The sequence below is a fragment of the Pelophylax lessonae genome, assembly GCF_965119305.1.
Source record: "Pelophylax lessonae genome assembly, chromosome: 3".
Taxonomy (NCBI): domain Eukaryota; kingdom Metazoa; phylum Chordata; class Amphibia; order Anura; family Ranidae; genus Pelophylax; species Pelophylax lessonae.
In genome coordinates this window covers 407,297,823-407,310,808 of record NC_138770.1, presented here as the reverse complement: position 1 = coordinate 407,310,808, position 12,986 = coordinate 407,297,823, and the positions used below count along the sequence as shown (strand labels likewise).

Genomic DNA, 12,986 nt, shown 5'->3' with positions numbered 1-12,986 from the left:
ATAACCTGTTTAAAGCTGGCCATACATTATACAATTTTCTTATTATATTTTGTTTTGATTTACATTCAACTATGTAGTCAAAGGTCCTGTCCCGGTTGCATACAAATTGAAAGTGTTTAGGTTTTACCTCATATTATATGGTTTTGGTAAATCTAAAGGAAAATTGTATAAGAAAATTGTATAATGTATGGCTATTGCATAATGTAAGATTTTCTACAATTCCTATGTGCCTCCATGAAATTAAGAGTTACAGATTTTCCAAAGTTACATATAAGAAATTAAAACAGACAATGATTATCATGTTTAGAGAAGATTCAAATTCTGGGTTGCTAGTTTTTTAATAATAATATACATTATGATTATAAATTTACCACTTGCTTTAAATTAAGATAAATGCATTTGTATTTTTGTCATGACAAGAGAGAAGAAAGTGAAATGAGAGAAAACTGAAGGCAATCCTTGTTTATTCAGAAAATTCCCAGCTTTAAATTAAGAAAAATGCATTTGTATTTTTGTCATGACATGAGAGGAGAAAGTGAAATGAGAGAAAACTGAAGGCAATCCTTGTTTATTCAGAAAATTCCCAGGTAAAATTTAACGATAAATTTCCTATTTTCTCCTGCAATAGTTGGTCAAATGTTTCACTCTGTGCCACAGTCATTATGTTTTTCCAGTCTCCAACTTGACCTGAGGATAAAATACCACAAATCCAATTTACAATATTTAGATCATATACATTATAAAATAAGTCATAATCTTAAAGGCTTTAAATCAGACAAAGAAAAATTCTGCTTGGTCTGATATCATTAGACAAAATCATGGCTATCCATAGCTTTGTTGTATCAGGTGATGCCTACAGATGATAGACATTATCTGGGTCTATTTTCAGTTCATGACGACTGGTAGTCTTACTTATATTTAATACCCCTTGAGAGTTTTATAAGTGATAGATACATTTAATAGATGATAGTAATAGATACAATAAAAATGTTTACATAAATAGTTACATATTATAGACAAAAATTAAGAAAATGACACGCCTTCTCACTCAGATATAAACCTAGCCTTACTGTAACCAAATTGTCACTGGGACAGAAAGTGAGGAGAAATGTACTCAATGATTCTTCAGGCAGCAGTCAAAAGTTGTATAAAACATAGAGATGTTTTGACTGGAGTTACACATTAAGTGATCTTGGTTTTTTTCCCCCCTTTTGGAGGTGTGTAGCAGTTTTATTTATTCCTACACCTATGGTGAAGTATGAAGGAGCTGGTGCCATATTTTTTTGTCTTAGGCAAACAAAGCTTCCTTATCACAAAGAATTTTATTGTGGCCTCCCTGGTATTCACAGAATCAGTCAAGTTTACCCAACTGACGACTACGACCATCCCGCTATGGAACTGCTCCTCCGGGATCTTGACCTCCCAACTTTAGGTGCAGATGACAGTGCTCTCCTTGACACTCCTATCACCCCTCTGGAGGTAGAAAAGGCTATAGCTGCGTTTCCTCCACACAAGGCTCCGGGTCCTGATGGGTTCCCCGCTGATTTTTTTAAGTCGTTTGCTGAACAGCTGGCCCCACGCCTTAGTAGCTTATTTCAATACTGTCTTGAAGGGGAGGCTCTCCCTCCCTCCATGCTCGATGCCTACATTGTGTTGTTGCCAAAGCCGGGTAAGGATCCCTTGGATTGCTCCTCCTAAAGGCCCATAGCCCTCCTGAATGCCGACCTGAAGGTCCTTTCCAAGGTCCTGGCGTCCCGGCTGGCTGGGGTCATCCATACCTTGGTTGACCCGGACCAGACGGGTTTTATGCCAGGTAAGTCGGTGGATACCAATATTAGACGCCTCTTTACTCATCTTCAGTTGCCTAATACTGAGTATCCGCAGAGAATTGTGGTTTCAATTGATATTGAGAAGGCCTTTGACTCAGTCGACTGGTCGTATATGCATAAGGTCCTGGAGCTGGTGGGGTGGGTGGGGTGGGTTATGTTTGGGTTGTTGTGCCGTCCCGCCTGTAACAGGGACTGGTATTTGTTGTTGTCTGTATTTTTCTTGTTGCAATACTCAATAAAAAGAATTTTTCAAAAAAAAGTTTACCCAACTGAGATATTTCCTGATGGAGAACAGAGTAGGACAGGGCTCGACAAACCCCACTCAATACTTGGTCGGGGCTCCTTTTGCATGATTTACTGCATCAATGCGGCATAACATGGAGGCAATCAGCCTGTGGCACTGCTGAGGTATTATTGAAGCCCAGGTTTTTTTGATAGCAGCTTTCAGCTCATCTGCATTGTTGGGTCTGGTGTCTCTCATCTTCCTCTTGACAATACACCACAGATTCTCTATGGGGTATACGTCTGGCGAGTTTACTGGCCAATCAAGCACAGTGATACCATGATCAATAAACTAGTTATTGCTACTTGTGGCAGTGTGGGCAAGTGCCAAGTCCTGCTAAAAAATGAAATCCGCATCTCCATAAAGCCGGTCAGCAGAGGGAAGCATGAAGTGCTCTAGAATTTCCTGGTAGAGGGCTGCGCTGACTTTGGAGTTGAGAAAACACAGTGGATCAACACCAGCAGATGACATGGCTCCCAAATCATCACTGACTGTGTAAACTTCACACTGGACCTCATGCAACTCTTCCTCCAAACTCTGGGTCATTGATTTTGAAATAAAATGCAAAATTTTCCACAGTTCGTGATGATTTGTTGAGCTATGTCATCTGCTGGTGTTTGTCCACTATCCCTTTAAGAAATTTCAAGTGCTGCCCTGTAGAAACCGAATTACATATTACTCTTGAAAAACTTTCTCATATAATCAGCTGATGTGACCTTTACCTATTCAATATAATAAGAAAGTGCTAAAATACATATGGAAAAAAAACTGTGTTAAAAAACAAAACACAAATATAAGTCCAGAGTGAACTGTCCAAGTCTAAAGTGACTTGTGCAATAAAATCTGTGCAACTGTATCCAGCCAGTGAATGGGTGAAAACACTTGTGCCCCCCCTCTTTTGGGTCCACACTCACCAAATAGTTGCACCCCTGCAGGTGCAAAAGGTACTATATGTGAGGGGTTCCTTGGGGAAGAAAACGTCTGGTCTCTCCTTCTCCTCCTTCTTCTATGCAGTTAGTGGATTTTAGTGATGTGCCGAATGACCCTCTGTTCGGATCGCATCAGAACTTTCGAACACCGCGAAAGTTCAGAACCGAATAACGAACCCCATTGAAGTCTATTAGACCTGAACTGGAAAAATCAAAAGTGCCCATTTTGAAAGCTTATATGCAAGTAATTGGTCAAACATGGGGTATGGGGGTCTGGGTACTGTCCTGGGGGACATGTATCAGTGAAAACAAAGTTTGTAAAACACATCATTTTTAAATGAGCAATGATTTACTGATGCTTAAAGTGAAAGCATCAAAATGAGAAATAACAATAAAAATGGAAAATTCCTTTCAATATAGTGCCTGGGGGTCCCCTTAGTCTACCTGTAAAATGTCACATCTGTACTGTGTATAGAAGCTGCCACAGAAATAATTGCATTTATAAAGCCCAAAAAGATGACATATTCAGTGCAAGCTTTCCTTATTTTGTAAACAACGGCTTGGGGAGCCAGTCTGCATGAGGCGGCCACAATGTAGTGCACTGAGAACAAGATTAGAATTTATCCAAAAAATCTATAGTGTTTCTTCTGCAGATTTTGGCTAGAAGTAACGCACAGAAATATACTGTGTAAAACGTACACTAATGCACAGAAATATACTGCATTAAATGTGCAGTAACACACAGAAATATACTGTGTTAAACGCGCAGTAACGCACAGGAATATACTGCGTTAAACGTGCAGTAACGCACAAAAATATGCTTTGTTAAACGTGCACTAATGCACTGAACTATGATGCAGTAAACCAGCCCTGAAAAAGAAAATTGACACTAAAGTAAAAATGAATGGTCAGATCACTACACTCACACTGACTGAACTATCACTAGATTCACACTAAAGTGACACTAAAGTAAACATGAATGGTCACTACACTCACACCGACTAAACTATCATTAGATTCACACTAAAGTAAAAATGAATGGTCGCACTACCCTTACATTGACTGAACTATCACTAAATTCACACTAAACTGATATTATTCATTGTAATTGACCATAGAATCAGAATAGCACACTACAGCACACTAACTCTCTAGTAGCACTGAATAGAGCCCTGTTCTATCTCTCTCCACGACAATATCACACTAAAAATGGCCGCTATTGAAAGAATACTTTTATAGTGTGGGGTGGGACAAAGAGCAATATGATTGGATAGAATCATCATTACTTTTTCTAATCATTGCTCTGACAGTGCTCTGTGCCCTGATTGGGCAAAGCTTTCATTGCTGCAGCCAATCAGGGCTTCCAATGCACTGGGCCGCAGTGCATTGTGGTCATTCGGCAGGCCGAACAAATGGTCGAACACCATGATAATTTGGGTGTTCGAATGGGCAACCAGCCAATGTTCGGGCCAAACTCTTGCTCGGGCCGAACCGTTCGCCCATCCCTAGTGGATATACTCATACAGGGAAACAGGTGAACAAAAGAGACTCCTCATAGCGTGAATCCGTTTGGTGAATTTATTTACCATAAAGCCAAAAGACTCACTTACAATGTACAGGATGTAAACAGGCATATACAGAATGCTATGTCCGGGACACCCTGTGTTCCATGGACCAAAGATCCTAAACCGGAAGTGACACAACGTGCCAAACCCCGCCCTATGCGTTTCATCAGACTGATGTCATCAGGGGCTGCCATTTATACCTCTTTCTATTTATACCATACATATTTTCCACCTTTGGTGGGAAATTAGGGTTAGGCAGCAGCCATATTTTGGGTCTTGGGCGCAGAATTTAATATTTACTCATAAAAGAAAGAAATGCTTGAAATATATCACTCTGTGTTTACCGCATCTATATAAAGTATGAGTTTCACTTTTAGAATTGAATTACTGAAATAAATTAGCTTTTTAAAGATATTATAATTTTATGAGATGCACCTGTATATATCATGTTTAGGGGTTTCATATAATCCTATTTTTTTTTTTTTTTAAACGTGTGAAAAAACAATGCAAAAAGGGCTCTGGCTGTAAAAGGGTTAAAGGATAAGTTCACCTTCGGGAACATGTTACATATGCAACATGTAAGATTTGTTAATTTAAAAAAAAACTGGCTCCTAACTTTTTTGCAGGTTCCTAGGTTCAAAGCATATTTGTCAAGCCCTGAAGTAGGAGTATAGTATTTATTATAAGAGTATGGATAGAAAGGAAGTGTATTATGAGTGTAATATGTCCTGGTATAACCCTAAATCTGGACTATGATACTAAAATATCCATTGTGTTCTACTTTTATGAGCAATGAGGGAGCAAATAACACCAATAACAGTCACACCATTAGCAAACATTCCGCACTTTTTCTTTACTCCTACTGGTGCTATAAACATAGCCTAGATGTTTAAGGTTAATGTGGGAAGAGCAGGGAGCATAACTACAACACACAGAATGAAGCACAGAATTATGAGACTGTAAATACACAAAAAAGTTTTTATTTATAATCTCGTATGTTCCTTTCAGGTTGGCTGTAATCAGACTACATAAGGAAATCTTCCAAAAATTGTTACATCTTGTTTGGCTGAGACTAATTTAAGCTAAATGTAGCTTCTGGAAAACAGAAATTTTTCAAGCCTATGTTTTTGCAGGGGTGAATCCCAACTTGACAATATCAAATAAATACATTTTCAGCACTATTCTTTAAAGGTACAGTAGGCCTGGCTTAGCCATGCAGTGCTCTGTGTGTATTTTCTATGTTGGCCTAGGGTCGGATGTCTGGTGAGTAAGCTGCCAGGAATGATGTGGACATCTCAGTGATACATGGGCCACTGTCATCCTCTTGCTCATCTATTTCAAGTGCGCTGGTAAAACTTTGAGAAAAGTACATTCAAAGCAAAGTTTCCTTTATTTCTGCAACATGTTGCTGAGGAACATATGCACAACTGATAACACTTAGGCCACAGAATCTAATTGATGTAGCTACTAGGGATGATCAAACTTTTCAAAAGTTCGGTTCGACCAGAACACCCGAACTTCCCGAAAGTTCGGCCCAGATTTCAGAACCCCATTGAAATCAATGGGACCCGAACTTCGGTAATAAAAAAACACCATTTTGAAGCCCTAAAACCCAATAAATGCCCCTAAAAAGTGCCTAGTGTTCTGGGTCATGTCCCAGGGACTATTAATCATACAAAAAAAGTTCTTAAAAATTGTCATTTTTGATAGAGAGCCAATTATTGAAAAAATTATTGAAAAAAAAAATGAGATTTGGATTTAGTATCTGGGGGGTCTAAAAAGTGTACCTGTGAAGTTTCAGCTCTGTAGCATGTCCAGAACCAGAAAAAAAGTTTGTTTGTATTAGAAATGCAATAGAACAGGGATATGGCTTCGCTATTTTCACACCTTGCCGGTTTTGTAGCTGGCGTTTTTTTGGGCATTTTTTGGCCATTTTTTGGGGGTCTTTGGAGGCAGGCATAACATCAGAACTTCTGTGTAGGGGTATATATACACACACACATGTATGTATATATACACATACACATATATAGGTGTGAAAGTAGCAGAAACCTATGCTTGCGCTAATGAAATAATTAACACCCATATGGCTTCTCTGCTATAACACCTATATGTGTGTATGTGTATAAATGCATATAAGTGTGTGTGTGTATATATATACCCCTATACAGAATTTCAGATGTTTTGCCTGCCTCCAAAGACCCCCCAAAAATGCCCAAAAAACGCCTGCTTCAAAAACACACCTGGGCGTTTTTGTAGCTGGCGTTTTTTTGGTCTAAAAAGTGTACCTGTGAAGTTTCAGCTCTGTAGCATGTCCAGAACCAGAAAAAAAGTTTGTTTGTATTAGAATTGCAATAGAACAGGGATATGGCTCCGCTATTTTCACACCTTGCCGGTTTTGTAGCTGGAGTTTTTTTGGGCATTTTTTGGGCGTCTTTGGAGGCAGGCATAACATCTGTACTTTTGTGTAGGGGTATATATACACACACACTTATATGTATTTATACACATACACACATATAGATGTTATAGCAGAGATGCCATATGGGTGTTAATTATTTCATTAGCGCAAGCATAGGTTTCTGCTATTTTCACACCTATATATATGTGTATGTGTATATATACATACATGTGTGTGTGTATATATACCCCTACACAGAAGTTCAGATGTTATGCCTGACTCCAAACATGTCCTCAAAAAAGCCCTATAAACGCCTGCAGCAAAAAGCAGGGTGACAGGGGCGAAGCCACTATCCGGTTCTATAAGTGTTCTAAGAGAAACGATCTTTTCTCTATAGCGGTCACCCTGACATGGAAGGGTTTTGTCACCCTGCCATAGCAGTCAGAGTCAGTTAACCCTACACTACATTCACTAATGATATGCCTCTGGACCCCCTAGTCACTCCAATCACATTCCTAGCATTCTCCTGCCCCCTCAATTGGCTTTTACTGATGGTTCTGGTCCAATCACGGGCTTTTAAAGCCCAGTTCCTGTCCCATTGCATTTTGGTCGGATCTGGTTGCCGAATTCCAAACTTTTTCAGCAAAAAGTTCGGAATTCGGCCGAACCTCGAACAGTCAATGTCATCGGTTCGACCCGAACCGTTCGATAATCCCTAGTAGCTACTTGTAGGGATTTGTAAAAGTTAACAGGGTAAAGTGGGACACAGGGCTATACAGGGGACGTTTACCCCCCCCCCCCCCCAACCAATTCAACCTTTTATTTCTGTGTGGTTTTTCATGGTTTACAGCTTTAATTTAATTAGCACAATAAAATGTACAAAATCTTTCTACTGACTTTCTCTGTTTATCTTTTCAGGTCCTGGGACATCTCCCCTCTCCCAACCTCACATCCTGGTCACTGATAAGAAGGCACGGAAGACAGCTATTGCCAGAATACAATCACTGCTTTGATTCTGGGCAGTTTTATAGGAAAAGATAAAATGCTAAGAAGCACAATTTAAAAGTAAATCAAGCAACCAATGGGGATGAAGTGTTTTCCTTTATAGGTGCCAAAATCTGCGGTCTGGTACAACAGTCTAAATCTTCCATCAAGCTGTAATTTCCCCTCCCTCCCTTTGTCATGGCTCTCACTTCATTGAGGTAATGTCCTCTGGCAGGTGTAGGTGGATACTATTTACGGTGGTACCTGGTGTTTGGTACGTTTACTTGGTGCTAGAGTCCTAAAAGACTGAGCAAGGTAATGTTGCCCTACAGGCATAGTTGTACAGTGTTAATGGTGGTACCTGGTGGTTGATACAGTTACTTGGTGCTCAAGTCCTGAAAGACTGAGCAGGTGCTTTGGTTAAAGTTTTAATGGTGCTATTGATCAGTGTGTTTAATGTTAAAGGTATGGTACAACAAAGGTTACAGGTTATCATATTTGTTTTGAAACCATAATAAAGGGGCTGCGGCAATAATTTTCCACACTTCAGTTTCATGGTTTTCTTTGCTATCATGATTGATCAGATGGTGGGGTGGCATCGGGCTGGTTCTTTGTAGGGTTTTACAGTCTCACGGCATTCTCACATATTAAAGCTTAAGGGGAGTATAAAGCCCTGGGATCAACTTATTTAACTACCACCTACTGTACCTTTACAACACTACTGAGTTTTTTTGTTGTTGGCTGCACCTACCATATAGTGTGTGTGTGTGTATATATATATATATATATATATATCAGTGTTAATTTTGGCAGCAATTTTCAATTTAGTTTTAGTCTTAGTCTTAGGACTAAAATGGCATTTTAGTTTTAGTCCTATTTTAGTCTTCTGCAAGTGTTTTAGTTTTAGTCGTATTTAGTCGACTAAAACTCCAGTATATTTTAGTCGACTAAAACGCCCTACATTTTAGTCGACTAAAACTCATTTTAGTCATCTATAATCGAATGGGTGTAGTTCAATTGTAATTTGTAATACATTATTTAAGCATTTCTCTACAATTTCCAAACTCATTATATACTACTGCTGGTCCTGGAGTGAAAAATCTAATATGTTATTATTTATGCTTTGAGCATGCACCAGTGTTAATTTTTGGCAGCAAATTTCGATTTAGTTTTAGTTATAATCTTTTGACTAAAATGCCATTTTAGTTTTAGTCGTATTTTAGTCTTAAGACTAAAATGCCATTTTAGTTTTAGTCGTATTTTAGTCATCTGAATTGTGTTAGTCGACTAAAACGTTTTAGTCGGTTTTAGTCGACGAAATTAACACTGATATATACACACACATGTATATATGTGACATACACAGTATGTCACAAAAGTGAGCACACCCCTCACATTTTTGTAAATATTTCATTATATCTTTTCATGTGACAACACTGAAGAAATTACACTTTGCTACAATGTAAAGTAGTGAGTGTACAGCTTGTATAACAGTGTAAATTTGCTGTCCCCTCAAAATCCCTCAACACACAGCCATTATTGTCTAAACCGCTGGCAACAAAAGGGAGTACACCCCTAAATGAAAAATGTCCAAATTGGGCCTAATTAGCCACTTTCCCTCCCCAGTGTTATGTGACTCGTTAGAGTTAGAAGGCCTCAGATGTGAATGGGGAGCAGGTGTGTTAAATTTGTTGTTATCGCTCTCACTCTCTCATACTGGTCACTGGAAGTTCAAGATGGCACCTCATAGCAAAGAACTCTCTTAGGATCTGAAAAAAAGAATTGTTGCTCTACATAAAAGATGGCCTAGGCTTTAAAAAGATTCCCAAGACCCTACAAATTGAGCTGCAGCACGGTGGTCAAGACCATACAGCGGTTTACCAGAACAGGTTCCACTCAGAACAGGCCTTGCCATGGTCGACCAAAGAGGTTGAGTGCACGTGCTCAGCATCATATACAGAGGTTGTCTTTGGGAAATAGATGTAGGAGTCCTGCCAGCATTGCTGCCGAGGTTGAAGGGGTGGCGGGTCAGCCTGTCAGTTCTCAGACCATATGCCAAACACTGCATCAAATTGGTCTGCATGGCTGTCATCCCAGAAGGAAGCCTCTTCTAAAGATGATGCACAAGAAAGCCCACAAAAAGTTTGCTGAAGACAAGCAGACTAAGGACATGGATTACTGGAACCATGTCCTGTGGTCTGATAAGACCAAGATAAACTTATCTGGTTCAGATGGTGTCAAGCGTGTGTGGCGGCACCCAGGTGAGGAGTACAAAGACAAATGTGTCTTGCCTACAGTCAAGCATGGTGGTGGGAGTGTCATGATCTGGGGCTGCATAAGTGCTGCCGGCACTGGGGAGCTACAGTTCATTGAGGGAACCATAAATCCCAACATGTACTGTGACATACTGAAGCAGAGCATGATCCCCTCCCTTCAGAGACTGAGCCACAGGGCAGTATTCCAACATGATAACGACCCCAAACACACCTCCACGAAGACCACTGTCTTGCTAAAGAAGCTGAGGGTAAAGGTGATAGACTGGCCAAGCATGTCTCCAGACCTAAACCCTATTGAGCATCCTTGGGGCATCCTAAAATAGAAGGTGGAGGAGCGCCAGGTCTCTAACATCCACCAGCTCTGTGATGTCATCATGGAGGAGTGTAAGAGGACTCCAGTGGCAACCTGTGAAGCTCTGGTGAACTCTTTGCCCAAAAGGGTTAAGGCAGTGCTGGGAAATAATGGTGCCCACACAAAATATTGATACTTTGGACCCAATTTAGACATTTTCACTTAGGGGTGTACTCACTTTTGTTGCCAGCGGTTTAGACATTAATGGCTGTGTGTTGAGGGATTTTGAGGGGACAGAAAATTTACACTATTATACAAGCTGTACATTCACTACTTTACATTGTTGCAAAGTGTAATTTATTCAGTGTTGTCACCTGAAAAGGTATAATAAAATATTCACAAAAATGTGAGTGGTGTACTACCCACTTTGTGAGATACTGTGTGTGTGTGTGTGTGTGTGTGTGTGTGTGTGTGTGTGTGTGTGTGTGTGTGTGTATATATATATATATAAAATATATATGTGTATATCTGTGTAGCGGGTGCCTTGCATCTCCCATGGCAGGCTCTCGTACCCCTGGACTCGCCTGTTGCACCTAGCAAGAGGCCAACGAATTCCGACGTCTGCCTAAATTGTGGAGGTATGGGTCATTGCCAGAGAGTATGCCCAAGTCCGTTAAAAAGGATAGAAGGCTGGCGTGGACCACAAAGAAGGGATCCAATGATGGAGAAAAGGCCTGGGCCTTCAAAAAGAACCCTTAATGAAATTGCAAGGGAACAATGGAGACCACCTACAGTTGTATCCACTTATGCTGTCTCAGTGAAGAATGACTACCGACCTTCAAAAAGTCCCCGGAAACAGAGTCTCCGACACCATAAGAAAAAAGAAATGCAAATCCAGTCAGATAGGCCTGACATTTCAAATGCTTCTACTAAACCTTCTGCCAATATGCCCTCTGTCTGTAGTGCCTCTCTTGGTGGAAGGAATTTACACAAGAGCCCTTCTCGATTCAGGTGCTCAGGTGACATTGCGGACTACAGACTTTTACGAGAGGTATTTGTCGTATATTCGCCTAAGGAAGTTGGAAGATTGCAAGATCCAGGGTATTCAAACTGAAGATTACCCTTGTGATGGCTACCTGCGGAGCAAGATATCTTATGATCCATTAAAGGTTGGTCAGCCTCAGAACTTTGACACATTGGCCATTGTGTGTCAGTTGCCAGGGTCCACAGAAGGTTTGTTAATCGTAGGGACCAACACAGATATAGTAAAGCAGTTGTTAGCCCCTGTTGTCCTCAGGTGTGATCCCTTACCCTCCCTGCCAGCAGAAGGGCCAGAAATGTATGCCTCTTCTACAGTGGAGGAAGAGGGACCTGTAGTAGTGAAGAGAGAAGCTGATCAGCAGGAGGCAGAAACAGTCAAGCGGGAAGATGGGGTTAGTGAGCCTACCATATCTGGATCAAGAGCATGGAGAGAGCCAATAGTTTTTCCCCATTTCAAGAGACTGATCTGTGATGTGTTGGGTGAGAGCTCCGAAGAAGTTATCTTCACCTCTCAAGGGACTCTTGACATGCCTGAGTCATTCACTGCAGATTTAGTGAAGAGTGACCCTAACTCTCTTAACTCTTATGTATGTTAACCCATTTTTCTCCTCATGTATGACAAAAGCATGAAAGAGGATCAAGACTTTTCTGCCTTTGGAGGACCAAAGGTTTTTTGGTGGGGGAAGTGTGTAGTGGGTGCCTCGCATCTCCCACCATCATGCCAAGCTGACCAAGGCTCTCACTGAAAGGAGAGAATGCCTGTCAGCCCCTGCGGGGATTTCTCCCCCTCCTTCTCCTCACTGACACTGACTCAGTTTGTTCTGCTCCCTCCCCTGCATCCTCATTGGCAGGGAGAAGAAAACAAATCAGCAGCAATCAGCAAAGCATTCTGGAGCATGTAGTCTCCACCAAAAATGGCTCCATAGCCTTATATGAGTACAGAACTACACACCCTAGGATTCTCTGGCAAGAGGAGGAGAAGAGGCATCCATCTTGCCTGCTGAGGAGATTTCAGTCAACACAAGGCAGGAGAAGAGACTGGACCCAGGAGAGAGGTGTTGCCTCCCGGGTCAGTCCACTACATTTTTTCAGGCAGTCACGGCAAGTTGGGAACATCCAGCCTGAGAGAGGGGATCCCAGGTGCATATCCAGGCACACATGCACCGACGGCTTGGAAGTGTTCCAGTGTGAGGTGACCAGTTGGGTTACCAGAAGAGCCTGCCTGTTCCATGTTAAGCCATTTTTCTCCTCATGTATGACAAAAGCATGTAAGAGGTTCAAGACTTTCCTGCCTTTCCTGCCAAGCTGACCAAGGCTCTCACTGAAAGGAGAGAATGCCTGTCAGCCCCTGCGGGGAGGTGACCAGTTGGGTTACCAGAAGAGCCT

General features: G+C 41.1%; 1 protein-coding gene across 1 annotated transcript in view; it reads right to left on the bottom strand.

Moving 5' to 3' along the window:
• LOC309550553 (uncharacterized protein) overlaps window positions 1-12,986 on the bottom strand; it is a 161,070-nt gene that overhangs the window by 81,297 nt on the left and 66,787 nt on the right. The window contains exon 7 of the mRNA XM_082250905.1: window positions 578-687. Within this exon, the coding sequence (XP_082107031.1) occupies window positions 578-687 (110 nt within the window). The remainder of the gene's footprint in view (window positions 1-577; window positions 688-12,986) is intronic.